This window comes from Aethina tumida, chromosome 6, assembly GCF_024364675.1.
Source record: "Aethina tumida isolate Nest 87 chromosome 6, icAetTumi1.1, whole genome shotgun sequence".
Classification (NCBI taxonomy): Eukaryota; Metazoa; Arthropoda; class Insecta; order Coleoptera; family Nitidulidae; genus Aethina; species Aethina tumida.
The window spans coordinates 10,266,442-10,291,103 of NC_065440.1; the positions used below are offsets into that span (position 1 = coordinate 10,266,442).

General features: G+C 30.1%; 3 protein-coding genes and 1 pseudogene across 4 annotated transcripts; all 4 read left to right on the forward strand.

Annotated features, from left to right (window-relative positions):
• The first annotated feature begins 339 nt into the window (after nt 1–339).
• Nucleotides 340–1,797, forward strand: LOC109607934 (brachyurin-like). Of its 2 annotated transcripts, none has more exons than XM_020024389.2 (4): nt 340–444; nt 749–969; nt 1,025–1,248; nt 1,308–1,797. In XM_020024389.2, exons 1-4 carry the CDS (start codon nt 391–393, stop codon nt 1,625–1,627), a joined length of 819 nt encoding a protein of 272 aa, XP_019879948.2. In that variant the 5' UTR covers nt 340–390; the 3' UTR covers nt 1,628–1,797. The 2 variants fall into 2 exon arrangements, with proteins under 2 accessions (XP_019879948.2, XP_049825219.1); XM_049969262.1 differs by lacking the exon at nt 340–444 and adding an exon at nt 451–657.
• A 2,962-nt stretch (nt 1,798–4,759) lies between these two features.
• LOC109607933 (brachyurin-like) lies at nt 4,760–9,038 on the forward strand (annotated as a pseudogene).
• An 862-nt stretch (nt 9,039–9,900) lies between these two features.
• LOC109606651 (chymotrypsin BI-like) lies at nt 9,901–11,913 on the forward strand. Its single transcript, XM_049969107.1, has 2 exons — nt 9,901–10,080; nt 11,570–11,913. The coding sequence occupies exons 1-2, from the start codon at nt 9,903–9,905 to the stop codon at nt 11,911–11,913; spliced, it is 522 nt and encodes a 173-aa protein (XP_049825064.1). The 5' UTR covers nt 9,901–9,902.
• Nucleotides 11,914–16,205: 4,292 nt separating this feature from the next.
• On the forward strand, nt 16,206–21,188 carry LOC109607886 (trypsin-like). The gene is made up of 4 exons (XM_049968538.1): nt 16,206–16,322; nt 16,372–16,601; nt 16,655–16,866; nt 20,769–21,188. The coding sequence occupies exons 1-4, from the start codon at nt 16,269–16,271 to the stop codon at nt 21,098–21,100; spliced, it is 828 nt and encodes a 275-aa protein (XP_049824495.1). The 5' UTR covers nt 16,206–16,268; the 3' UTR covers nt 21,101–21,188.
• The last annotated feature ends 3,474 nt before the right edge of the window (nt 21,189–24,662 follow it).

Sequence of the window (24,662 nt, forward strand, 5' to 3'; positions counted from 1 at the left end):
TTTACTTCTCGAACAAATAGGGATTCTGTTTTTGTTTTAAGTAGTAAGGTGCTACAGGACTACCTACAGATTTCACAAAACTATCTTAGTATCAAAACACAGACGTATCCTTAGGGCTTTAACGATTACTATGCGTATTTATATTTGGATATAATCGGAAAGCAGTCTTTTTTGTCCAGTCAACTTGATATATTTATGACAATGACGTCAGGAAATGCAACTAACATTTGGGAAAATAATTTTTATTATGTAGTAAGTATTTGGGGATTATAAGAACTTATAAATAGACAACAAAAAATAACAATGCACAGTTATATCTGCATAAATATTTGACGATATTATTATAGTTGTATAAATGTAAAGTCCATTCGTTTTTCAGTAGTATCCAAAATGAAGTGCGTATTACGAAATTTAGTTCTCCTGGCACTAGCTCTTGTTACAAAAGTAAGTATTTAAATCATTAAAAATTTAAATGAACGAAAACTATTAAGAACAGTACCTTAATTGACCATAACTAAGAAGTTATAGTTAAATTTTGTATTTATGACTCGAAAATATTACATGAAAAAGATTGATTGGTCAAAACACTTTGTTAAAATCAAAGATAAAATTGTAAATTTGGACACTAACTTATATATTATTAAATTTTTGAATAAGGTAAATTTACATAGATCACAATAAAGACAGTATACAAGATTTGTTATGGAATTCCTTGTTCATCAATGTTCATTTATCCAATAATTTGTAGCAAGACGATGTTAAGCCATTACAACTCGATCAAAGGGGAACCTCTGAAAACACAACCGAATCGTTTAAAACATTCCGTCAAAGTAGAATCATGGGTGGAACAGAAGCACCGAAACACTCTTATCCGTGGCAGGCTGCCCTCGTTGTTGACCGCATATTGCTTTGTGGCGGTTCTCTTATTTCTGAATATTATGTGCTGACCGCAGGTTCTTGCACATCACAGTTACGTTACTCAATATCTTCTGATTACTGATTGTTAACTGCAATTTAATTGTAGAGCTAAAAAAATGTTAGTAATATTGGGAGCCCATTACATTGATCAAGCGGAATACACCACACAAAAAATCTGGAGTGCCTCAGTCACCACCCATCCAGATTATCGTGACTCCTTCACCGGTCGCGTGAATGATATTGGAGTCGTCTTGTTGTCGACTCCAGCCACACTCAATTCTTATGTCCGGGTCGTTCCTCTTGCCAACAGTAGAAGTGGGAGCTTTAACAGTAACTATTCACTTTAAATTTTACTGTAAAAAACTCTAACGTGGACTATTTTATTAAAGGTGTTTCTGCTACTTTGTCAGGATGGGGTGCAACATCGTATTTTTCAAGCAGAATATCTTCAGCTTTAAGGACAGTTAAATTGACTACAACGAGAAATATAATTTGCCAGATTCTTGCCGATTTTACCATTATTAGAAGCACAAATATCTGTACTTATGGTTGTGGAGGGTGGGCTGGAGATACGGGTGGTGCTTTAATTAGTAATGGCGTTCAAATTGGTATCTTTTCATCTGGAGGGATTTGTGCTCTAGCGATGCCTTCGATTTTCACAAGAGTATCTGAATATGAAGATTGGATTTATTATAACACAGATATTTGATACTAGTTTTAATGCGTCACATACATCTTTATTTTAATATAATATAAAAGTAGGTTTATATGTTCAAAATGTAGAAAGAATGATAATAGAATAAAATTTAGATTACAATGTATAAAACTAAATATCTTAATACTTATTCATCAAATAATAAAATAATTTACGAAACGAAATCGCAATCAAAGACCTTACTTGTACCCAAAAATGAAGCATAGTAATAGACTTTGTTTTCAAAAGCCTCAATAACATTAGCATCAACAAACATTATTTCTATCAAGGAAATTTAAAGTTTGTCCCAACAAAAATTTCTTGAACAAATGGGTAAAACAGGATTAAGTCTGTAATTATTAATATTATTGATACTCTAATACTCTGTATGTCTTCGTCCATTCTGAAGCAGTGAATTAATGTGGCACAGAAAGAATTAAATTATTGATATTTTCTTGTGAAATATTGGCTCATTTGTCATTCGACCATAAATAATACCGTCCCTAAATATTCCCGTCCCTTCCTGAAATGAGATTAGTTCTCTGGGAAAAATCAGTCGTGCGATACGTTCTGGTTCCCCTAAACTCTCAGACGCCGTCCGTCACTCCTCAAACCAAATTCGGCATCGTCTCAAAAAAGATGTTTCCGCACTGCCAATTTATGTGCTCTTGAATAATTTAGTTCTTCTAGTTCTAGCTGTTTTTCAAAAGTACTATCTTGGCAAAATAGAGCAGAACAACGGTGACACATGGTACATATCGCCAGTTTGCCAAATTCAAGTTTTCAGATTATGGACAATCATTAGAAATACCCATATCTGTACATCTGGACGTGGTACAAAAGGGGGCTGCAATGGAGATTCTGGTGGTGCTTTAATCAGTAATGGCCTTCAAATTAGTATCGTCTCATTTGTAGGGATTGAATGTGAGAGAGGAATGCCTTCAGTTTTTACAAGAGTATCTCAATTTCAAACTTGGATTGCTCAAAACACAGATGTTTCTTTATAATTTTTATGATTACTATACATTTGTTTATTTTAATATAATCGAAAAGTAATTTTAATCGTTCAAACAATTTTGGTCGATTTATGTTTGCAGCAGTAACATCAATAAATGCAACTAATTTTAGGGAAAATATTGTTTTATTATGTATTAAGAATTTCGAAATTATAAGAATGAAAATAAATAAGGGAAAATAACAATGCACTGTTATATCTGCATAAATATTTGACGATGCCACTATATTAGTATAAATATAAGAGTCCATTTGTTTTTTAACACCATCCAAAATAAAACGTTCATTGAAAAATTTAGTACTCCTGGCACTAGCTGTTATTACAAAAGTCAGTATTCACATCATTTAATGTTTAAATGAATTAAACCTATTAAAAACTGTACCCTTAATTGACCACATCTAAGATGTAGATAAATTTACATAACTCACAATAAATATGTATCTCAAATGCAATATTAAACCAAGATATGTTATGAATACCTAAATATCCAATTATTTTCATCCAAGAATTTGTGGCAAGACGATGTTAAGTGATCCCAACTTGATCAAAGGCGAGTTTCTGAAAATATAACCGAATCGTTTAAAAAATTCCAACAAACTAGAATCATTGGTGGAACAGAAGCATCGAAACACTCTTCTCCGTGGCAAGCTGCCCTTATTATCAACAGCCAAGGCTTTCGTGGTGGTTCGCTTATTTCTAAAAATTATGTGCTTACTGCAGGTCACTGCACGTCAGAGTAATGCTTCCCAGTATCTTTGAGTATTGAATGTTAATTAACAGGTACTTGATTTTAGAGCTGAATCAATTCTAGTAATATTGGGAGCTCATAACATTGAAGAAATGGAGTCCACCAAACAACTAATCTGGAGTGCCTCAATTACCACGCACCAAAATTATCGTAACACATTAAATGGTCCCGTGAATGATGTTGGAGTCGTTCAGTTGTCAACTCCAGCCGTACTCAACTCTTATGTTAAGGTTGTTCCTCTTGCCAACAGTAGAAGTGGGAACTTCAATAGCAATTATTCACATAACCTTTGTTTGTATAAAATCCTAATGTAGACTATTTTATCAAAGACGTCACCGCCACCTTATCAGGATGGAGCAGAACAACAGATGACTGATGGTACCTATCGCCAGTTCTTATGAGAGTTAACTTGACTACAATGGGAAATATGATTTGCCAGATTCAAGTTCTCAGATTAAAAGCAATCATTAGAAATACCAATATCTGTACATCTGGACGTGGTACAAAAGGGGGCTGCAATGGAAATTCTAGTGGTGCTTTAATTAGTAATGGCGTTCATATTGGTATCTTTTCATCTGGAGGGATTTGTGCTCTAGCGATGCCTTCGATTTTCACAAGAGTATCTGAATATGAAGATTGGATTTATTATAATACAGATATTTGATACCAGTTTTAATGCGTCACATACATCTTTATTTTAATATAATATAAAAGTAGGTTTATATGTTCAAAATGTAGAAAGAATGATAATAGAATAAAATTTAGATTACAATGTATAAAACTAAATATATTAATACTTATTCATCATATAATAAAATAATTTACGCAACGATATCGCAATCAAAGGCCTTACTTATACCCAAAAATGAAGCATAGTAATAGATTTTGTTTTCAAAAGCCTCAATAACATTAGCATCAACAAACATTATTTCTATCAGGGAAATTCAAAGTATGTCCCAACAAAAATTTTCGAAGATCTTTGAACAAATGAGTAAAACAGGATTAAGTCTGTAATTATTAATATTATTGATACTCTAATACTCTGTGTGTCTTCCTCCATTCTGAAGCAGTGAATTAATGTGGCATAGAAAGAATTAAATTATTGATACCTTCTTGTGAAATATTGGCTCATTTGTCCTTCGACCATAAATGTTACCGTCCCTAAATATTCCCGTCCCTTCCTGAAATGAGGTTAGTTCTCTGGGAAAAACCAGTCGTGCGGTACGTTCTGGTTCCCTCCAAACTCTCAGACGCCGTCCGTCACTCCTCAAACCAAATTCGGCATCGTCTCAAAAAAGATGTTTCCCCACTGCCAATTTATGTGCTCTTGAATAATTTAGTTCTTCTAGTTATAGCTGTTTTTCAAAAGTACTATCTTGGCAAAATGGAGCAGAACAACGATGACACATGGTACATATCGCCAGTTTGCCAAATTCAAGTTTTCAGATTATGGACAATCATTAGAAATACCCATATCTGTACATCTGGATGTGGTACAAAAGGGGGCTGCAATGGAGATTCTGGTGGTGCTTTAATCAGTAATGGCCTTCAAATTAGTATCGTCTCATTTGTAGGGATTGAATGTGAGAGAGGAATGCCTTCAGTTTTTACAAGAGTATCTCATTATATTAGTATAAATATACGAGTCCATTTGTCTTTTAACACTATTCAAAATGAAATGTTTATTGAAAAATTTAGTACTCCTGGCACTAGCTGTTATTACAAAAATCATTATTCACGTCATTTAATGTTTAAATGAATTAAACCTATTAAAAACTGTACCTTAATTGACCACATCTAAGATGTTGTGGATAATTTTTTTATTTATGGCTCAAAAATATTGCAAATGTATCCAATATTGACATATAGATTGGTTGTAATAAGAACCATTTGTTAAATTCGAAAATAAATTTTAAATTTGGACACCAACATGTTTATTATTAAATTTTTGAATAAGGTAAATTTACATAACTCACAATAAATATGTATCTCAAATGCAGTATTAAACCAGAATGTGTTATGAATACCTAAATGTCCAATTATTTTCATCCAAGAATTTGTAGCTAGACGATGTTAAGTGATCACAATTTGATCAAAGGCGAATCTCTGAAAATATAATCGAATCGTTTAAAAAATTCCAACAAAGTAAAATCATTGATGGAACAGAAGCACCAAAACACTCTTCTCCATGACAAGCTACCCTTGTTATCGACAACCAAGGCTTTTGTGGTGGATCGCTTATTTCTAAAAATTACGTCCTTACTGCAGGTCACTGCACGTCACAGTAATTTTGTCCAATATTTTTGAGTATAGAGTATTGTTAACTATTATTTAATTTTAGAGTTGAATCAATTCTAGTAATATTGGGAGCTCATAACATTGAAGAAATGAAGTCTACCAAATAACTAATATGGAGTGCCTCAATTACCACGCACCCAAATTATCGTAACACATTAAGTGGTCCCGTGAATGATGTTGGAGTCGTTCAGATGTCAACTCTTACCATTCTCAAATCTTATGTCCAGGTTGTTCAGCTTGCCAACAGTAGAAGTGGGAACTTCAACAGTAATTATTCCCATAACTTTTGTTTGTGTAAAATCATAATGTAGACTATTTTATCAAAGACGTCGCCGCTACCTTATCAGGATGGAGCAGAACAACAGGTGACTCATGGTACCTATCGCCAGTTCTTATGAGAGTTAACTTGACTACAATAGGAAATATGATTTGCCAGATTCAAGTTCTCAGATTAAAAGCAATCAATAGAAATACCAATATCTGGACATCTGGACGTGGTACAAAAGGGGGCTGCAATGGAGATTCTGGTGGTGCTTTAATCAGTAATGGCCTTCAAATTGATATCGTTTCATTTGGAGGGTCTGAATGTGAGAGAGGAATGCCTTCAGTTTTTACAAGAGTATCTCAATTTCAAACTTGGATTGCTCAAAACACAGATGTTTCTTTAAAGTTTTTATGATTACTATACATTTGTTTATTTTAATATAATCGAAAAGTAATTTTAATGGTTCAAACAATTTTGGTCGATTTATGTTTGCAGCAGTAACATCAATAAATGCAATTAATTTTAGGGAAAATATTGTTTTATTATGTATTAAGAATTTCGAAATTATAAGAATGAAAATAAATAAGGGAAAATAACAATGCACTGTTATATCTGCATAAATATTTGACGATGGCATTATATTAGTATAAATATAAGAGTCCATTTGTCTTTTAACACTATTCAAAATGAAATGTTTATTGAAAAATTTAGTACTCCTGGCACTAGCTGTTATTACAAGTCAGTATTCACATCATTTAATGTTTAAATGAATTAAACCTATTAAAAACTGTACCTTAATTGACCACATCTAAGATGTTATGGATAAATTTTTTATTTATCGCTCAAAAATATTGCAAATGTACCCAATATTGACATATAGATTGGTTGTAATAAGAACCATTTGTTAAATTCGAAAATAAATTTTAAATTTGGACAACAACTTGTTTATTATTAAATTTTTGAATAAGATAAATTTACATAACTCACAATAAATATGTACCTCAAATGCAGTATTAAACCAGGATGTGTTATGAATACCTAAATATCCAATTATTTTCATCCAAGAATTTGTGACAAGGCAATGTTAAGTGATCACAACTTGATCAAAGGCGAATTTCTGAAAATATAACTGAATCGTTTAAAAAATTCCAATAAACTAGAATCATTGGTGGAACAGAAGCATCGAAACACTCTTCTCCGTGGCAAACTGCCCTTGTTATCGACAACGAAGGCTTTTGTGGTGGTTCGCTTATTTCTAAAAATTATGTGCTTACTGCAGGTAACTGCACGTCAGAGTAATGCTTTCCAGTATCTTTGAGTATTGAATGTTAATTAACGGGTACTTGATTTTAAAGCTGAATCAATTCTAGTAATATTGGGAGCTCATAACGTTGAAGAAATGGAGTCCACCAAACAACTAATCTGGAGTGCCTTAATTACCAAGCACCAAAATTATCGTAACACATTAAGTGGTCCCGTGAATGATGTTGGAGTCGTTAAGTTGTCAACTCCAGCCGTACTCAACTCTTAGGTTAAGGTTGTTCCTCTTGCCAACAGTAGAAGTGGGAACTTCAATAGCAATTATTCACATAACCTTTGTTTGTATAAAATCCTAATGTAGACTATTTTATCAAAGACGTCACCGCTACCTTATCAGGATGGAGCAGAACAACAGATGACTGATGGTACCTATCGCCAGTTCTTATGAGAGTTAACTTGACTACAATGGGAAATATGATTTGCCAGATTCAAGTTCTCAGATTAAAAGCAATCATTAGAAATACCAATATCTGTACATCTGGACGTGGTACAAAAGGGGGCTGCAATGGAAATTCTAGTGGTGCTTTAATTAGTAATGGCGTTCAAATTGGTATCTTTTCATCTGGAGGGATTTGTGCTCTAGCGATGCCTTCGATTTTCACAAGAGTATCTGAATATGAAGATTGGATTTATTATAATACAGATATTTGATACCAGTTTTAATGCGTCACATACATCTTTATTTTAATATAATATAAAATTAGGTTTATATGTTCAAAATGTAGAAAGAATGATAATAGAATAAAATTTAGATTACAATGTATAAAACTAAATATATTAATACTTATTCATCATATAATAAAATAATTTACGCAACGATATCGCAATCAAAGGCCTTACTTATACCCAAAAATGAAGCATAGTAATAGATTTTGTTTTCAAAAGCCTCAATAACATTAGCATCAACAAACATTATTTCTATCAGGGAAATTCAAAGTATGTCCCAATAAAAATTTTCGAAGATCTTTGAACAAATGAGTAAAACAGGATTAAGTCTGTAATTATTAATATTATTGATACTCTAATACTCTGTGTGTCTTCCTCCATTCTGAAGCAGTGAATTAATGTAGCATAGAAAGAATTAAATTATTGATATCTTCTCGTGAAATATTGGTTCATTTGTCCTTCGACCATAAATAATACCGTCCCTAAATATTCCCGTCCCTTCCTGAAATGAGATTAGTTCTCTGGGAAAAACCAGTCGTGCGGTACGTTCTGGTTCCCTCCAAACTCTCAGACGCCGTCCGTCACTCCTCAAACCAAATTCGGCATCGTCTCAAAAAAGATGTTTCCCCACTGCCAATTTATGTGCTCTTGAATAATTTAGTTCTTCTAGTTATAGCTGTTTTTCAAAAGTACTATCTTGGCAAAATGGAGCACAACAACAGGTGACACATGGTACCTATCGCCAGTTTGCCAAATTCAAGTTTTCAGATTATGGACAATCATTAGAAATACCCATATATGTACATCTGGACGTGGTACAAAAGGGGGCTGCAATGGAGATTCTGGTGGTGTTTAATTAGTAATGGCGTACAAATTGGTATCGTCTCATTTGGAGGGATTGAATGTGAGAGAGGAATGCCTTCAGTTTTTACAAGAGTATCTCAATTTCAAACTTGGATTGCTCAAAACACAGATGTTTCTTTATAATTTTTATGATTACTATACATTTGTTTATTTTAATATAATCGAAAAGTAATTTTAATCGTTCAAACAATTTTGGTCGATTTATGTTTGCAGCAGTAACATCAATAAATGCAACTAATTTTAGGGAAAATATTGTTTTATTATGTATTAAGAATTTCGAAATTATAAGAATGAAAATAAATAAGGGAAAATAACAATGCACTGTTATATCTGCATAAATATTTGACGATGGCATTATATTAGTATAAATATAAGAGTCCATTTGTCTTTTAACACTATTCAAAATGAAATGTTTATTGAAAAATGTAGTACTCCTGGCACATGCTGTTATTACAAAAGTCAGTATTCACATCATTTAATGTTTAAATGAATTAAACCTATTAAAAACTGTACTTTAATTGACCACATCTAAGAAGTTATGGATAAATTTTTTATTTATGGCTCAAAAATATTGCAAATATATCCAATATTGACAAATAGTTTGGTTGTAATAATAATTGTTAAATTCGAAAATAAATTTTAAATTTGGACACCAACATGTTTATTATTAAATTTTTGAATAAGGTAAATTTACATAATTCACAATAAATATGTACCTCAAATGCAGTATTAAACCAGAATGTGTTATGAATACCTAAATATCCAATTATTTTCATCCAAGAATTTGTAGCAAGACCATGTTAAGTGATCACAACTTGATCTAAGGCGAATCTCAGAAAATATAACCGAATCGTTTAAAACATTCCAACAAAGTAGAATCATTGGTGGCACAGAAGCACCGAAACACTCTTCTCCGTGGCAAGCTGCCCTTGTTATCGACAACCAAGGCTTTTGTGGTGGTTCACTTACTTCTAAAAATTATGTGCTTATTGTTGGTCACTCCATGTCACAGTAATTCTTTCCAATACTTTTGAGAATTGAATATTGTTAACTAGTACTTAATTTTAGAGCTGAATTAATTCTAGAAATATTAGGAGATCGTAACATTGAAGAAATGGAGTCTACCAAACAACTAATCTGGAGTGCCTCAATTACCACGCACCCAAATTATCGTAACACATTAAATGGTCCCGTGAATGATGTTGGAGTCGTTCAGTTGTCAACTCCAGCCATACTCAACCCTTATGTTAAGGTTGTTCCTCTTGCCAACAGTAGAAGTGGGAACTTCAACAGTAATTATTCACATAACCTTTGTTTGTATAAAATCCTAATGAGAAATATTTTATTAAAGACGTCGCCGCTACCTTGTCAAGATGGGGTAGAACAACAGATGACGCATGGTACCTATCGCCAGTTCTTCTGAGAGTTAACTTGACTACAATGGGAAATATGATTTGCCAGATTCAAGTTCTCAGATTAAAAGCAATCATTAGAAATACGAATATCTGTACATCTGCACGTGGTACAAAAGGGGACTGCAATGGAGATTCTAGTGGTGCTTTAATCAGTAATGGCGTTAAAAATTGGTATCGTTTCATTTGGAGGGTCTGAATGTGAGAGAAAAATGCCTTTAGTTTTTACAAGAGTATCTCAATTTTAAACTTGGATTGCTCAAAACACAGATGTTTCTTTATAATTTTTATGATTACTATACATTTGTTTATTTTAATATAATCGAAAAGTAATTTTAATCGTTCAAACAATTTTGGTCGATTTATGTTTGCAGCAGTAACATCAATAAATGCAACTAATTTTAGGGAAAATATTGTTTTATTATGTATTAAGAATTTCGAAATTATAAGAATGAAAATAAATAATGGAAAATAACAATGCACTGTTATATCTGCATAAATATTTGACGATGGCACTATATTAGTATAAATATAAGAGTCCATTTGTTTTTTAACACCATCCAAAATAAAACCTTCATTGAAAAATTTAGTACTCCTGGCACTAGCTGTTATTACAAAAGTCAGTATTCACATCATTTAATGTTTAAATGAATTAAACCTATTAAAAACTGTACCCTTAATTGACCACATCTAAGATGTAGATAAATTTACATAACTCACAATAAATATGTATCTCAAATGCAATATTAAACCAAGATATGTGATGAATACCTAAATATCCAATTATTTTCATCCAAGAATTTGTGGCAAGACGATGTTAAGTGATCCCAACTTGATCAAAGGCGAATTTCTGAAAATATAACCGAATCGTTTAAAAAATTCCAACAAACTAGAATCATTGGTGGAACAGAAGCATCGAAACACTCTTCTCCGTGGCAAGCTGCCCTTATTATCGACAGCCAAGGCTTTCGTGGTGGTTCGCTTATTTCTAAAAATTATGTGCTTACTGCAGGTCACTGCACGTCAGAGTAATGCTTCCCAGTGTCTTTGAGTATTGAATGTTAATTAACAGGTACTTGATTTTAGAGCTGAATCAATTCTAGTAATATTGGGAGCTCATAACATTGAAGAAATGGAGTCCACCAAACAACTAATCTGGAGTGCCTCAATTACCACGCACCAAAATTATCGTAACACATTAAAAGGTCCCGTAAATGATGTTGGAGTCGTTCAGATGTCAACTCCTACCATACTCAACTCTTAGGTCCAGGTTGTTCAGCTTGCCAACAGTAGAAGTGGGAACTTCAATAGTAATTATTCCCATAACTTTTGTTTGTGTAAAATCATAATGTAGACTATTTTATCAAAGACGTCGCCGCTACCTTATCAGGATGGAGCAGAACAGCAGATGACTCATGGTACCTATCGCCAGTTCTTATGAGAGTTAACTTGACTACAATAGGAAATATGATTTGCCAGATTCAAGTTCTCAGATTAAAAGCAATCATTAGAAATACCAATATCTGTACATCTGGACGTGGTACAAAAGGGGGCTGCAATGGGTATTCTGGTGGTGCTTTAATTAGCAATGGCGTTCAAATTGGTATCGTTTCATTTGGAGGGTCTGAATGTGAGAGAGGAATGCCTTCAGTTTTTACGAGAGTATCTCAATATCAAACTTGGATTGCTCAAAACACAGATGTTTCCTTATAGTTTTTATAATTACTATACATATGTTACATAATCATTCAGACAACTTAGATCGATTCATATTTGCAGGGGATTCTGCTGTGTTTAAAATAGTAAAGTGAGACAGCAATATCCACAGTTTTCACAAAACTATCTCAAAATCAAAACACAGATATAACCTTACAGTTTTAATTATTATTATGTATATTTATATTTGGATATAATCGTCTTTTCGTTCAGTCAACTTGATAGATTTATGAGAATGACGTCAAACAATGCAACTAATTTTAGTAAAAATATTGTTTTATTACGTATTATACATCTCAACATTATACGAACTAAATAAGGAAAAACAACAATTATATCTGTATAAATATTTGACGATATTTTTGTGTTACTGTAAATATAAGTGTCCATTTGTTTTTCAACAACATCCAAAGTGAAATAATGAATTTTAAATTTGACCTTTAAATCCTTTATTACACCATTTTTGAATAAGGAAAATTTGGATAAATCACAAGAAACGTGCCTCAAGTGCCATAATAAATGAATTGGAATGACATTATTTAATAACAACATTCAATAGACATTTTTATAAAATAATATTAAATCAGCACACATGAATTAGTACCATAATTGAAATTTTCAGGGCTTATTGGGAACATAACAGTCGAAATTGCCTGAAAATTTGAAACAAATCGAAGTTCAGTGAAAAAAGGCTTTGGATGGCCGTATAATAACGAAATCGAGACAATTAAGGGAAAAATGGGCAGATTTCAACCGAATACACCCCCCACAAAAAATATCACAGATGTTTAACTCTATAATTTGGAAGCTGTAAATTTGAGAGCATTTTGAAAACAGATAAAATTGTGCTAATGCAGTTGTTTAGTTGGAAGCTTCCAACTAAGCCGGAAATGAGTTTAACGCTAATCTCTATTTTTGTTTTAAAAGTAGAGGGTTCACAAAGAAGAATGTCGTTTGAACGAAATCTCTAAGTTATATAGAAGCTGAGGTACAAATTTTTGAAAATGACTTCAAATTTCAAAAAATTCTCCAAATTGTGATGTAGTTTCAAGGAAAAAATATGCGTCCAATTCGGTTACCCACGCAAGTATACTTTCGTAAATAAACAATAAAAATTAACAATGCACATTTATATCTGGATGAATATTTGACTATAGCATCATTATATTTGTTTACAAGTACGTTAATATTTAAATAGCACTTAAATTTTGAGAAAATATTAAGGGGGTCGGAATGTAATGTTTTCTTACACTAAATTCAAAAGAATGAATTTTTAATAAGTCTTTATTTTTAATCAATAATATAATTATCCTCGTTATCAACGATATGTTGTAGGGACCGAAATAATCGGAAATCTGAGGGTGCAAATCGGGTGAGTATAGTGAATGAGGTAGTGCCTTCCACCCCAATTCATTCTGGTATTTGACGGTCCATTTTACCCCAAATTGTAAAACAACTTTAATATTCAATTATGTGGAAGTGAAGAAGTCACAAAAACATTATTCTGGTTTTCACATCTATTGACAATTCGAACAACAATTATATGCATATTTATATGGTTTTTTATTATTCAAATATATTACGGGCTGTACAAGATCATGATCAAAATATAAATACAATTCAATTGAAATAACAACTAATATACAATCATATTATTTATGGATAGTATTTGTATTTACTTAAATTTCAATGTACTTTATTATTAACTTTATTTTAATTGTTTGCATCATTGTCATCATTAATTTCAACAATACTTAGACTTTTTGTACTGTCAATTATTTCATTTTGTTCTTAAAAAGATACAATAGACTTACGGTAACTAAAGTAAAAAATAAAAATGTTTGATTCAAATTTATCTAATTATCGCCTAAAAATGGCCTCGATTGTCGTTTTATGTTTTGTAGTACTGAGTATTCGATAATTGGACATATTTAAATAATTTTTTCACTAAATCCATTCAATTTCACTTATAAGATGTACACAGCACTGTACGTCAACTGTATAGCTACAGATATATTGGTATAAGCATGTCGGTGACGCGAACGCACGAGATTTCACCCATCCAAAAAGTGTCTAAGGCGCACAGCACACTGCGCGTGCGCCAATCATGAGCATGTCAATGACGCGAACGCATAATATTTCGCAATTTTTTTTTTTCTTATTTATATCGAAAATCTTGTTGGAAATGTTAAAAAAAATGTTGTGAAAGTTACAGCTATTAATATTAATATTAAGAGGTGCCGCATCGTAAATTTTAATTTCCCGTTTAAATAACACGGGAACGGTGTTCTCTTGGATTTTGAAATTTTTTAACTCTCGTTAGAGATAATATTTCAAAATGATCGAAACAGATTTTTATAGAAAATTTAACGCTCTACAAAAAATGTCTCTTACAGTTTTTTGATATATTCATTTTTTCAAAAATTATTTAACATTAAAGTTGGATTGATTTAAAATTTTAACATTTTTCTCATTTTCTGACGCAACCATCAACTTTATGGGAAAATTTTATATGACATTTTTTGTAGAGAATTCAATTTCCTATAATTTGTCTCCGGAAAAGTTTTCATATTTTTTACAGATCATAAGTTATCTACAGAAAACTATAAAATTTTATTAAATAAATGTTATTTTACTGCTTAATATTAAGCATTTTATTTAAATAAATAGATTTTTACTAAAAAAATTGATTGTTTATTATAATCAAAGTAGTATATATCGTTATATTAACAGACTTTTACTACAATTTGGCAATTTTTTTCTGTATTCATTTATAACTAGCAGTAAGTGTTTCACGAAAAATGAAGAGCAATTACAATACTTATTGCTAGTTATAAGTGAATACAGAAAAAAATTGCCAAATTGTAGTAAAAGTGTTAGTGTAACAATATATACTACTTAGATTATAATAAACAACCAATTTTTTTAGTAAAAATCTATTTATTTAAATAAAATGCTTAATTTTAAGCAGTAAAATAACATTTATTTAATAATATATTTTAGTTTTCTGCAGATAATTTATGATCTGTAAAAAATATCAAAAATTTTTTCGAACATATAGGAAATTGAATTCTCTACGAAAAATGTCTTATAAAATTTTCCCATAAAGTTGATGGTTGCGTCAGAAAATGAGAAAAATGTTAAAATTTTAAATCAATCCAACTTTAATGTTAAATAACTTTTGAAAAAATGAATATATCAAAAAACTGTAAGAGACATTTTTTGTAGAGCGTTAAATTTTCTATAAAAATCTGTTTTGATCATTTTGAAATATTATCTCTAACGAGAGTTAAAAAAATTCGAAATCCAAGAGAACACCGTTCTTGTGTTATTTAAACGGGAAATTAAAATTTACGATGCGGCACCTCTTAATATTAATATTAATAGCTGTAACTTTCACAGTATTTTTCGATATAAATAAGGAAAAAAGCGCTGATTTTTTCCTTGTAAATTCATCAGAAATAAAGATGATCCTGAAAATTTTAGAATATTTCTATATAGAGATTCCTTTCAGACGGCATTCTTCACTATGAACCCTCTACTTTCAAAACAGTAATAGATATTAGCGTCAAACTCATTTCCAGCTTAACTGGAGGCTTTTAACTAAACCACTGCATTAGTAAAATTTTGCCTGACTTCAAAATGCTCTCAAATGTACAGCTGTAATTCACCCTCTAGTTCCGGGATTTTATTCTTAAGGTCTAGTTTTCGGGTACCTCTTGAAACGCCGACAGACACAGAGTTTGTTGGTCTAGTAACCGAGGTTACCAGTCAAATGAACAACTTTTGTCTTTTGTCTGAATTTATTAACAAAAAAGGATGAGCATGTCGGTGACGCGAACCCATAAGATTTTCCCCTACCAAAAAATGCCCAACGAAGTGCCTAAAGAAGTTTTCACTTCAAAAAGTCTAAAATCTTTTTATATTTTGTTTCCAAAACTATATTAAATTTGAACATCCCCTTCTTAAAGTTGCAATTTATTTGTCACTGAGTTTAATTTTATAAAAAAGGTAACAAAAAATATAAATGACTTAAGTAACTTGAATGTCGTAGGTTAGGTTTTTTTGTTCAAAAACATTACTTTAAACACACCCTAACATAATTATATTTAATACAGACACTAAATAAATAATTATTAACCATTTTTTAATTTATTATCTTAATAATATAAGTAATGAATATACGTTTGGATAAAACAATGACAAAAATTATTTATTATAATAATAAAACAAAAAATGTAACAATGAAATCTCATCATTGTTTAAATATTTAAATGTAATAGAACATAGTCACAAGTATTTTGCAATGATGAAATTACTATAGTGTAGTATAACGGGTTTCTAGCTGCAAGATGAAATTGTTATTGATAAATTTGATTCTGCTTTTGTCAGTCATTATTTCAAAGGTAATATATTCAAGTTGTTAATTAATTGTTAATATAGTTAAATTTGTAGCAAGATGGTGACATCATTGAATGGTTTAAAGTTCAGCGTAAGGGTATATACGTAAACAGCAAAGGACAATTTAGGGCAATCAAGAGTGGAAAAATAAACGGTGAAGCTCTAAAACATTCGTTTCCATGGCAAGCTGCACTTATCATAAATGACACCATATTTTGTGGTGGATCACTTATCACAGAAAGTTACGTGCTCACTGCAGCTCAATGTACCCAATTTAGTGACGAGTAAATATAATTTTCCTTTAATTTGACTGTTGAGTTAGTTATTTTCGTCGCAGCAAAAGCATTATTGTTGTCTTGGGGGCTCACGACTGGCAATCCGAAGAACACTCCCAACAGTACATTAGGAGCAGTAAGGTCATAACACATCCGGATTTCTCCTCAACTTACGAGAACGATATTGGACTAGTGGAACTGTCGACGCCTGCAGTACTCAACGCCAACGTTCAAACAGTTCCTCTCGCCACGTATGGGAACAACAATTGGAACTGTACGTAATTTTTAACCATCGTCATTTTTTGATAATCAAACACTACTTTGGAACTCTTTTATTCAATTTTACACAGCCAATAGGAAGACAGGAAATTACATAATAATAATAATTGATTAAACAATTAAACAAAAATTTTAAACCATAACGTGTTAGTACCTGGTGGGACCACCTCTTTGATTAAAACACTCATTGATGCATTGTAGCATCGATCTAAGGAGATTATCGACATTTTCTTGTCCAAACGAACTGAATCTGACGTCTGAGTTCATTAAGAGTTCGTTCATCATATTCGATTAGGGACAAGTCTGAATATCAGGGTGGCCAAGGCAGTAATTCACATGGGAGGCTTCTAGGGTGTTTAATGTACTCCTGGCAATACGTGGAGGGGCATCATCCTGCTGAAAAATTAGTCCGAGATATCTTTTTATGTAGGTAAGAAAATAAGGCTCCAAAACGTCATCCACATATCGCTGGGACGTCATATTGCTACTAATGTAAACTAAAGGTGATCTGCAAGCAATAGTTTCCTAACATGACTCTTCAGAGCAAAGAGACAGTGGTTTACTGTCAGAGATAACTCCAAAAAGGGCGATAAATCCATAATCCAAAAGACATTATACGGAAGTAAAAAGATAGAATACCAATTGACAAATAACGATCTTGTGACTCTGTGGTAACTTTGGGTCTTGTGGAACCTCTTGATCTAACTCTTCACTCCATGATTGCATCAATACTCACATTTCTGTTCAAATGCCGGGCTATTTTTTTGAAGGGACATTCCTGCTTCATGCAGGTCCACTATTTACCTCTATCTAACTTGCTTAATTGGCTAAAATTATTTCTTTTTTTACTCTAGACATGTTTAACATTTAGTTTAGATTCTTTTAGAAATTAAATTAAATTAAAATTAAATTATGTATTTCTAATTTCGAGTGAGGATTAATAAATGTTTAGTCTTTGACATGACATAGTTTGAAGTCATAAGATTCTTTAATAACTAAGAAATTAATTGTCAAAATGGATCATTTTTTACCATGTTTGTACAGCAAATAACTCAAGAAATAAAGAATATATTGGTAAAACAAATGTCATATCAAAGCTTAGATATTTAACAAGATTGTACAGTAATAATTTTCCTATAAAAATACTGCAAAACAATAAAATTTCATACACAGACGGAATAATCATAGAAATCTGTAATTATAAATGACTGTGGCATAGGATGGGGAGTACGTCATGTGTTTCACTCATTATTCATAGATGGCTTATTGATTGGACGTATTTAAGAAAATTTGTATAACAGTTATTATATAAGAAATGCTACGTAGTGAAATAATTTAAAAAATAATATTTTATTAAATTTTCAGTTTTTTTAATATTATAATATGATATTATCTGTAGTCCCAGACAATTAAAATTTCTATTTTAATTTCAAAAGCATTTTGGTGATCTAAAAGTCATCATTTTTATGAATTATTTCATGGTGAAGTTTATTTTTTGGCCCTTAATATACAGTAAATTAGCACAGATTTGCTACAATAATATATAATATATTATTGTTTTCATTGTCAAATGGTATTTGTTTTTTTAAAACGTCTGTTTTGATGAATATTCAGATTTGAAAATCTTGCAATAACACTTAACTTCCACAATTTCGTACATACATTATACATTATACATTATACATTATACATTATACATTATACATTATACATTATACATTATACATTATACATTATACATTATACATTATACATTATACATTATACATTATACATTATACATTATACATTATACATTATACATTATACATTATACATTATACATTATACATTATACATTATACATTATACATTATACATTATACATTATACATTATACATTATACATTATACATTATACATTATACATTATACATTATACATTATACATTATACATTATACATTATACATTATACATTATACATTATACATTATACATTATACATTATACATTATACATTATACATTATACATTATACATTATACATTATACATTATACATTACACATTATGCATTACACATTATGCATTACACATTATGCATTACACATTATGCATTACACATTATGCATTACACATTATGCATTACACATTATGCATTACACATTATGCATTACACATTATGCATTACACATTATGCATTACACATTATGCATTACACATTATGCATTACACATTATGCATTACACATTATGCATTACACATTATGCATTACACATTATGCATTACACATTATGCATTACACATTATGCATTACACATTATGCATTACACATTATGCATTACACATTATGCATTACACATTATGCATTACACATTATGCATTACACATTATGCATTACACATTATGCATTACACATTATGCATTACACATTATGCATTACACATTATGCATTACACATTATGCATTACACATTATGCATTACACATTATGCATTACACATTATGCATTACACATTATGCATTACACATTATGCATTACACATTAGGCATTATGCATTACGCATTATGCATTACACATTATGAATTACACATTATACATTACACATTATGCATTACACATTATGCATTACACATTATGCATTACACATTATGCATTACACATTATGCATTACACATTAGGCATTATGCATTACGCATTATGCATTACACATTATGAATTACACATTATGCATTACACATTATGCATTACACATTGTGCATTACACATTATGCATTACACATTATGCATTACACATTATGCATTACACATTATGCATTACACATTACACATTATGCATTACACATTATGCATTATGCATTACGCATTATGCATTATACATTATGCATTGTACATTATACATTATACATTATATATATATAATCAATATGTATATAATATAATTAATTTTATGAACGAACATTTTAGAACTGAAATTAGTGGCAGCACATTATGGGCTAATTTTCACCCAATTTCTTTACTATCAAACTTTTAGAAGGTTATTAAACAAGTATTGTATATATTCAGATTTACTTTCATTCTGAACAATAGATCCCGAAAAGTCAACATGGTTTTATGCCGGATCGCTCCACAAATCTTGCTTCTTTTTCTTAATACATAAGTGAAGCCCTTGAGAGACGAATTTACACTAATTTCTGGAAGGCTTTTGATAAAATTAACCATAACTTATTGTTGTAAAAGCACAATTCATTCTTTCATTCTTACACCTCTCATTACACTCTTGGAATTCTATCTCAGAAGAAGAAAAAACTTTCTTTCCTCAAAGTGCGATATGTATTCTGGAGAATCACAAGGATCTAACATGGGTCCTTCTCTTTTTAACCTTTTTATCAATGGTCTAAGTTAAATTGTCCTGAACTGGCCTATGGTGATGATGTCAAAATTAAAAATAGTACCAAGGGTTCCTGTGACAGTGATTTACTTCAGCATAATCTTGTGCGTATTGCAAATTGGTGTAAAGTCAACAAATTGGGACTGAGTATTGATGAGTGTTATTATATGTCCTTCACCAGAAATACTCATTTTGTTACTGGGAATTACACTACAGGAAGTGTGAGTGTCAGAAAAGACGACACTTTTAAAGAGTTAGGCACCTTCATTCATCTCTAAGCTTCGTACAACACAGGAAATATTTGTTAAGAAGCTGATAGACTGTTTATTATATATTACACATACATATTTACTATTTATATTATGTACAAGGTTTTTCATACAAAATTTAACATTTTTTATCTCGTTTTCTATTGGACTTTTATCAGAATTTTTTTAAGGAATCTACTTATTATATAAGTGCCCTGTGGGGGTTTCCTTGTTGGACGAATAAATTATTTATTTATTTAAAAATTTTGATGTTCCAGACCAACTCGCCGTGTTATCGGGATGGGGCCGTGATCGTGATTTGAAAACGACGTCGTTGGTCCTAGAAAAAGTCTTTTTGGCGACAATACCTAACTCCATGTGCGCATCATACGAAACTTACAAATCACTCATCAAATCGACTAACATTTGTACCACTGGAAACGTGAAAAAGGGTGGTTGCTTTGTGGAGTCCGGAGGTCCGTTGATTGTCGCTGGCATTCAGGTCGGCATCGTCTCCTTCAGGTCCCACACGTGTACGGACCGATCGCCGACTGTCTATACTAGAGTTTCAAAGTACATCAGTTGGATAAAATCTAATTCGGATTTGTAATTCATGGTAGTTTTGGGGACTTATTGTATACTTCATAATGAATGTGTAAAGTAAAATAATTTAATAAAAATTCATGTTGATCGTTAAAGTGTTTATTTAGTCTCTAAACACTTAATTTCTAAAAATTCTTTACAACCAACGCTTAATTGTGAAGACAATAATTTAAGACGATTCGTCAAAAAACTTAAAAAACTGTCACTTCAACACTACTTAAAATTTTTTTGTTACAAATATGAAATAACTTATTTTTATTTTAAAATTTTGCTGTAGATATAATTCTTAAATGTAGATTCAAGCTAACAATTTAAGATTATTTGTCAAAAAAAAAAAATTAAATAAATTGTAACTTCAATACTACTCAAAATTTTTATGTTATAAGTATCAGGGAACTTATTTTTAGTACCCTTAACTCTTAAAGCAAAATTCTAAGAAACAATGTTTAACTGTAGATTCAAGGTAACAATTTAAAACGATTCGACAAAAAAGTTAAATAAATTGTAACTTCAACACTACTCAAATTTTTTTTGGTACAATTATCGATTAACTTATTTTTATCATAAATCCTATAATCTAAATTCTAAGTAAATAAGGCGTACCGATCTGTAGATTCAAGACAATAATTTAAGACGATCCTTCCAAATAGGTAAATCAATTGCAACTTTAACATTAATCAATATTTTTATGTTATAAATATCAATAAACTTATTTTTTTTACAAATCAAAGTCGTAAAACAAATTCAAAGAAATAATGCTTAACTGAAGATTCAAGGTAACAATGTAAGACGATTCGAATAAAAATTTAATAAAATGGTACCTTCAACACTACTTAAAATGTTTATGTTACAATTATCAATTAACTTATTATTACAAATGTTTGTCGTAAAGCAAATTCTAAGATGTAATTCTTAAATGTAGATTCAAGGCAACAATTTAAGACTATATGTCAAAAAAAGTTAAATAAATTGTAACTTCAATACTATTCAAATTTTTTTTATTATAAATATAAAGGAACTTATTTTCATTACATATCATACTCTTAAAGCAAAATTCTAAGAAACAATGTTTAACTGTAGATTCAAGGTAACAATTTAAGACGATTTGACAAAAAAGTTAAATAAATTGTAACTTCAACAGTACTCAAAATTTTTTTGGTACAGTTGTCGATTAACTTATTTTTATCTTAAATCCTGTAATCTAAATTCTAAGTAAATAAGGCGTATCGATCTGTAGATTCAAGACAATAATTTAAGACGATCCTTCCAAATAGGTAAATCAATTGCAACTTTAACATTAATCAATATTTTTATGTTATAAATATCAATAAACTTATTTTTTTACAAATCAATGTCGTAAAACAAATTCAAAGAAATAATGCTTAACTGAAGATTCAAGGTAACAATGTAAGACGATTCGAATAAAAATTTAATAAAATGGTACCTTCAACACTACTTAAAATGTTTATGTTACAATTATCAATTAACTTATTATTACAAATTTTTGTCGTAGAGCAAATTCTAAGATGTAATTCTTAAATGTAGATTCAAGGCAACAATTTAAGACTATATGTCAAAAAAAGTTAAATAAATTGTAGCTTCAATACTACTCAAATTTTTTTAGTTATAAATATAAAGGAATTATTTTCATTACATATCATACTCTTAAAGCAAAATTCTAAGAAACAATGTTTAACTGTAGATTCAAAGTAACAATTTAAGACGATTTGACAAAAAAGTTAAATAAATTGTAACTTCAACAGTACTCAAAATTTTTATGGTACAGTTGTCGATTAACTTATTTTTATCTTAAATCCTGTAATCTAAATTCTAAGTAAATAAGGCGTATCGATCTGTAGATTCAAGACAATAATTTAAGACGATCCTTCCAAATAGGTAAATCAATTGCAACTTTAACATTAATCAATATTTTTATGTTATAAATATCAATAAACTTATTTTTTTACAAATCAATGTCGTAAAACAAATTCAAAGAAATAATGCTTAACTGAAGATTCAAGGTAACAATGTAAGACGATTCGAATAAAAATTTAATAAAATGGTACCTTCAACACTACTTAAAATGTTTATGTTACAATTATCAATTAACTTATTATTACAAATTTTTGTCGTAGAGCAAATTCTAAGATGTAATTCTTAAATGTAGATTCAAGGCAACAATTTAAGACTATATGTCAAAAAAAGTTAAATAAATTGTAACTTCAATACTACTCAAATTTTTTTAGTTATAAATATAAAGGAATTATTTTCATTACATATCATACTCTTAAAGCAAAATTCTAAGAAACAATGTTTAACTGTAGATTCAAAGTAACAATTTAAGACGATTTGACAAAAAAGTTAAATAAATTGTAACTTCAACAGTACTCAAAATTTTTATGGTACAGTTGTCGATTAACTTATTTTTATCTTAAATCCTGTAATCTAAATTCTAAGTAAATAAGGCGTATCGATCTGTAGATTCAAGACAATAATTTAAGACGATCCTTCCAAAAAGGTAAATCAATTGCAACTTTAACATTAATCAATATTTTTATGTTATAAATATCAATAAACTTATTTTTTTACAAATCAATGTCGTAAAACAAATTCAAAGAAATAATGCTTAACTGAAGATTCAAGGTAACAATGTAAGACGATTCGAATAAAAATTTAATAAAATGGTACCTTCAACACTACTTAAAATGTTTATGTTACAATTATCAATTAACTTATTATTACAAATTTTTGTCGTAGAGCAAATTCTAAGATGTAATTCTTAAATGTAGATTCAAGGCAACAATTTAAGACTATATGTCAAAAAAAGTTAAATAAATTGTAACTTCAATACTACTCAAATTTTTTTAGTTATAAATATAAAGGAATTATTTTCATTACATATCATACTCTTAAAGCAAAATTCTAAGAAACAATGTTTAACTGTAGATTCAAAGTAACAATTTAAGACGATTTGACAAAAAAGTTAAATAAATTGTAACTTCAACAGTACTCAAAATTTTTATGGTACAGTTGTCGATTAACTTATTTTTATCTTAAATCCTGTAATCTAAATTCTAAGTAAATAAGGCGTATCGATCTGTAGATTCAAGACAATAATTTAAGACGATCCTTCCAAATAGGTAAATCAATTGCAACTTTAACATTAATCAATATTTTTATGTTATAAATATCAATAAACTTATTTTTTTACAAATCAATGTCGTAAAACAAATTCAAAGAAATAATGCTTAACTGAAGATTCAAGGTAACAATGTAAGACGATTCGAATAAAAATTTAATAAAATGGTACCTTCAACACTACTTAAAATGTTTATGTTACAATTATCAATTAACTTATTATTACAAATTTTTGTCGTAGAGCAAATTCTAAGATGTAATTCTTAAATGTAGATTCAAGGCAACAATTTAAGACTATATGACAAAAAAAGTTAAATAAATTGTAACTTCAATACTACTCAAATTTTTTTAGTTATAAATATAAAGGACTTATTTTCATTACATATCATACTCTTAAAGCAAAATTCTAAGAAACAATGTTTAACTGTAGA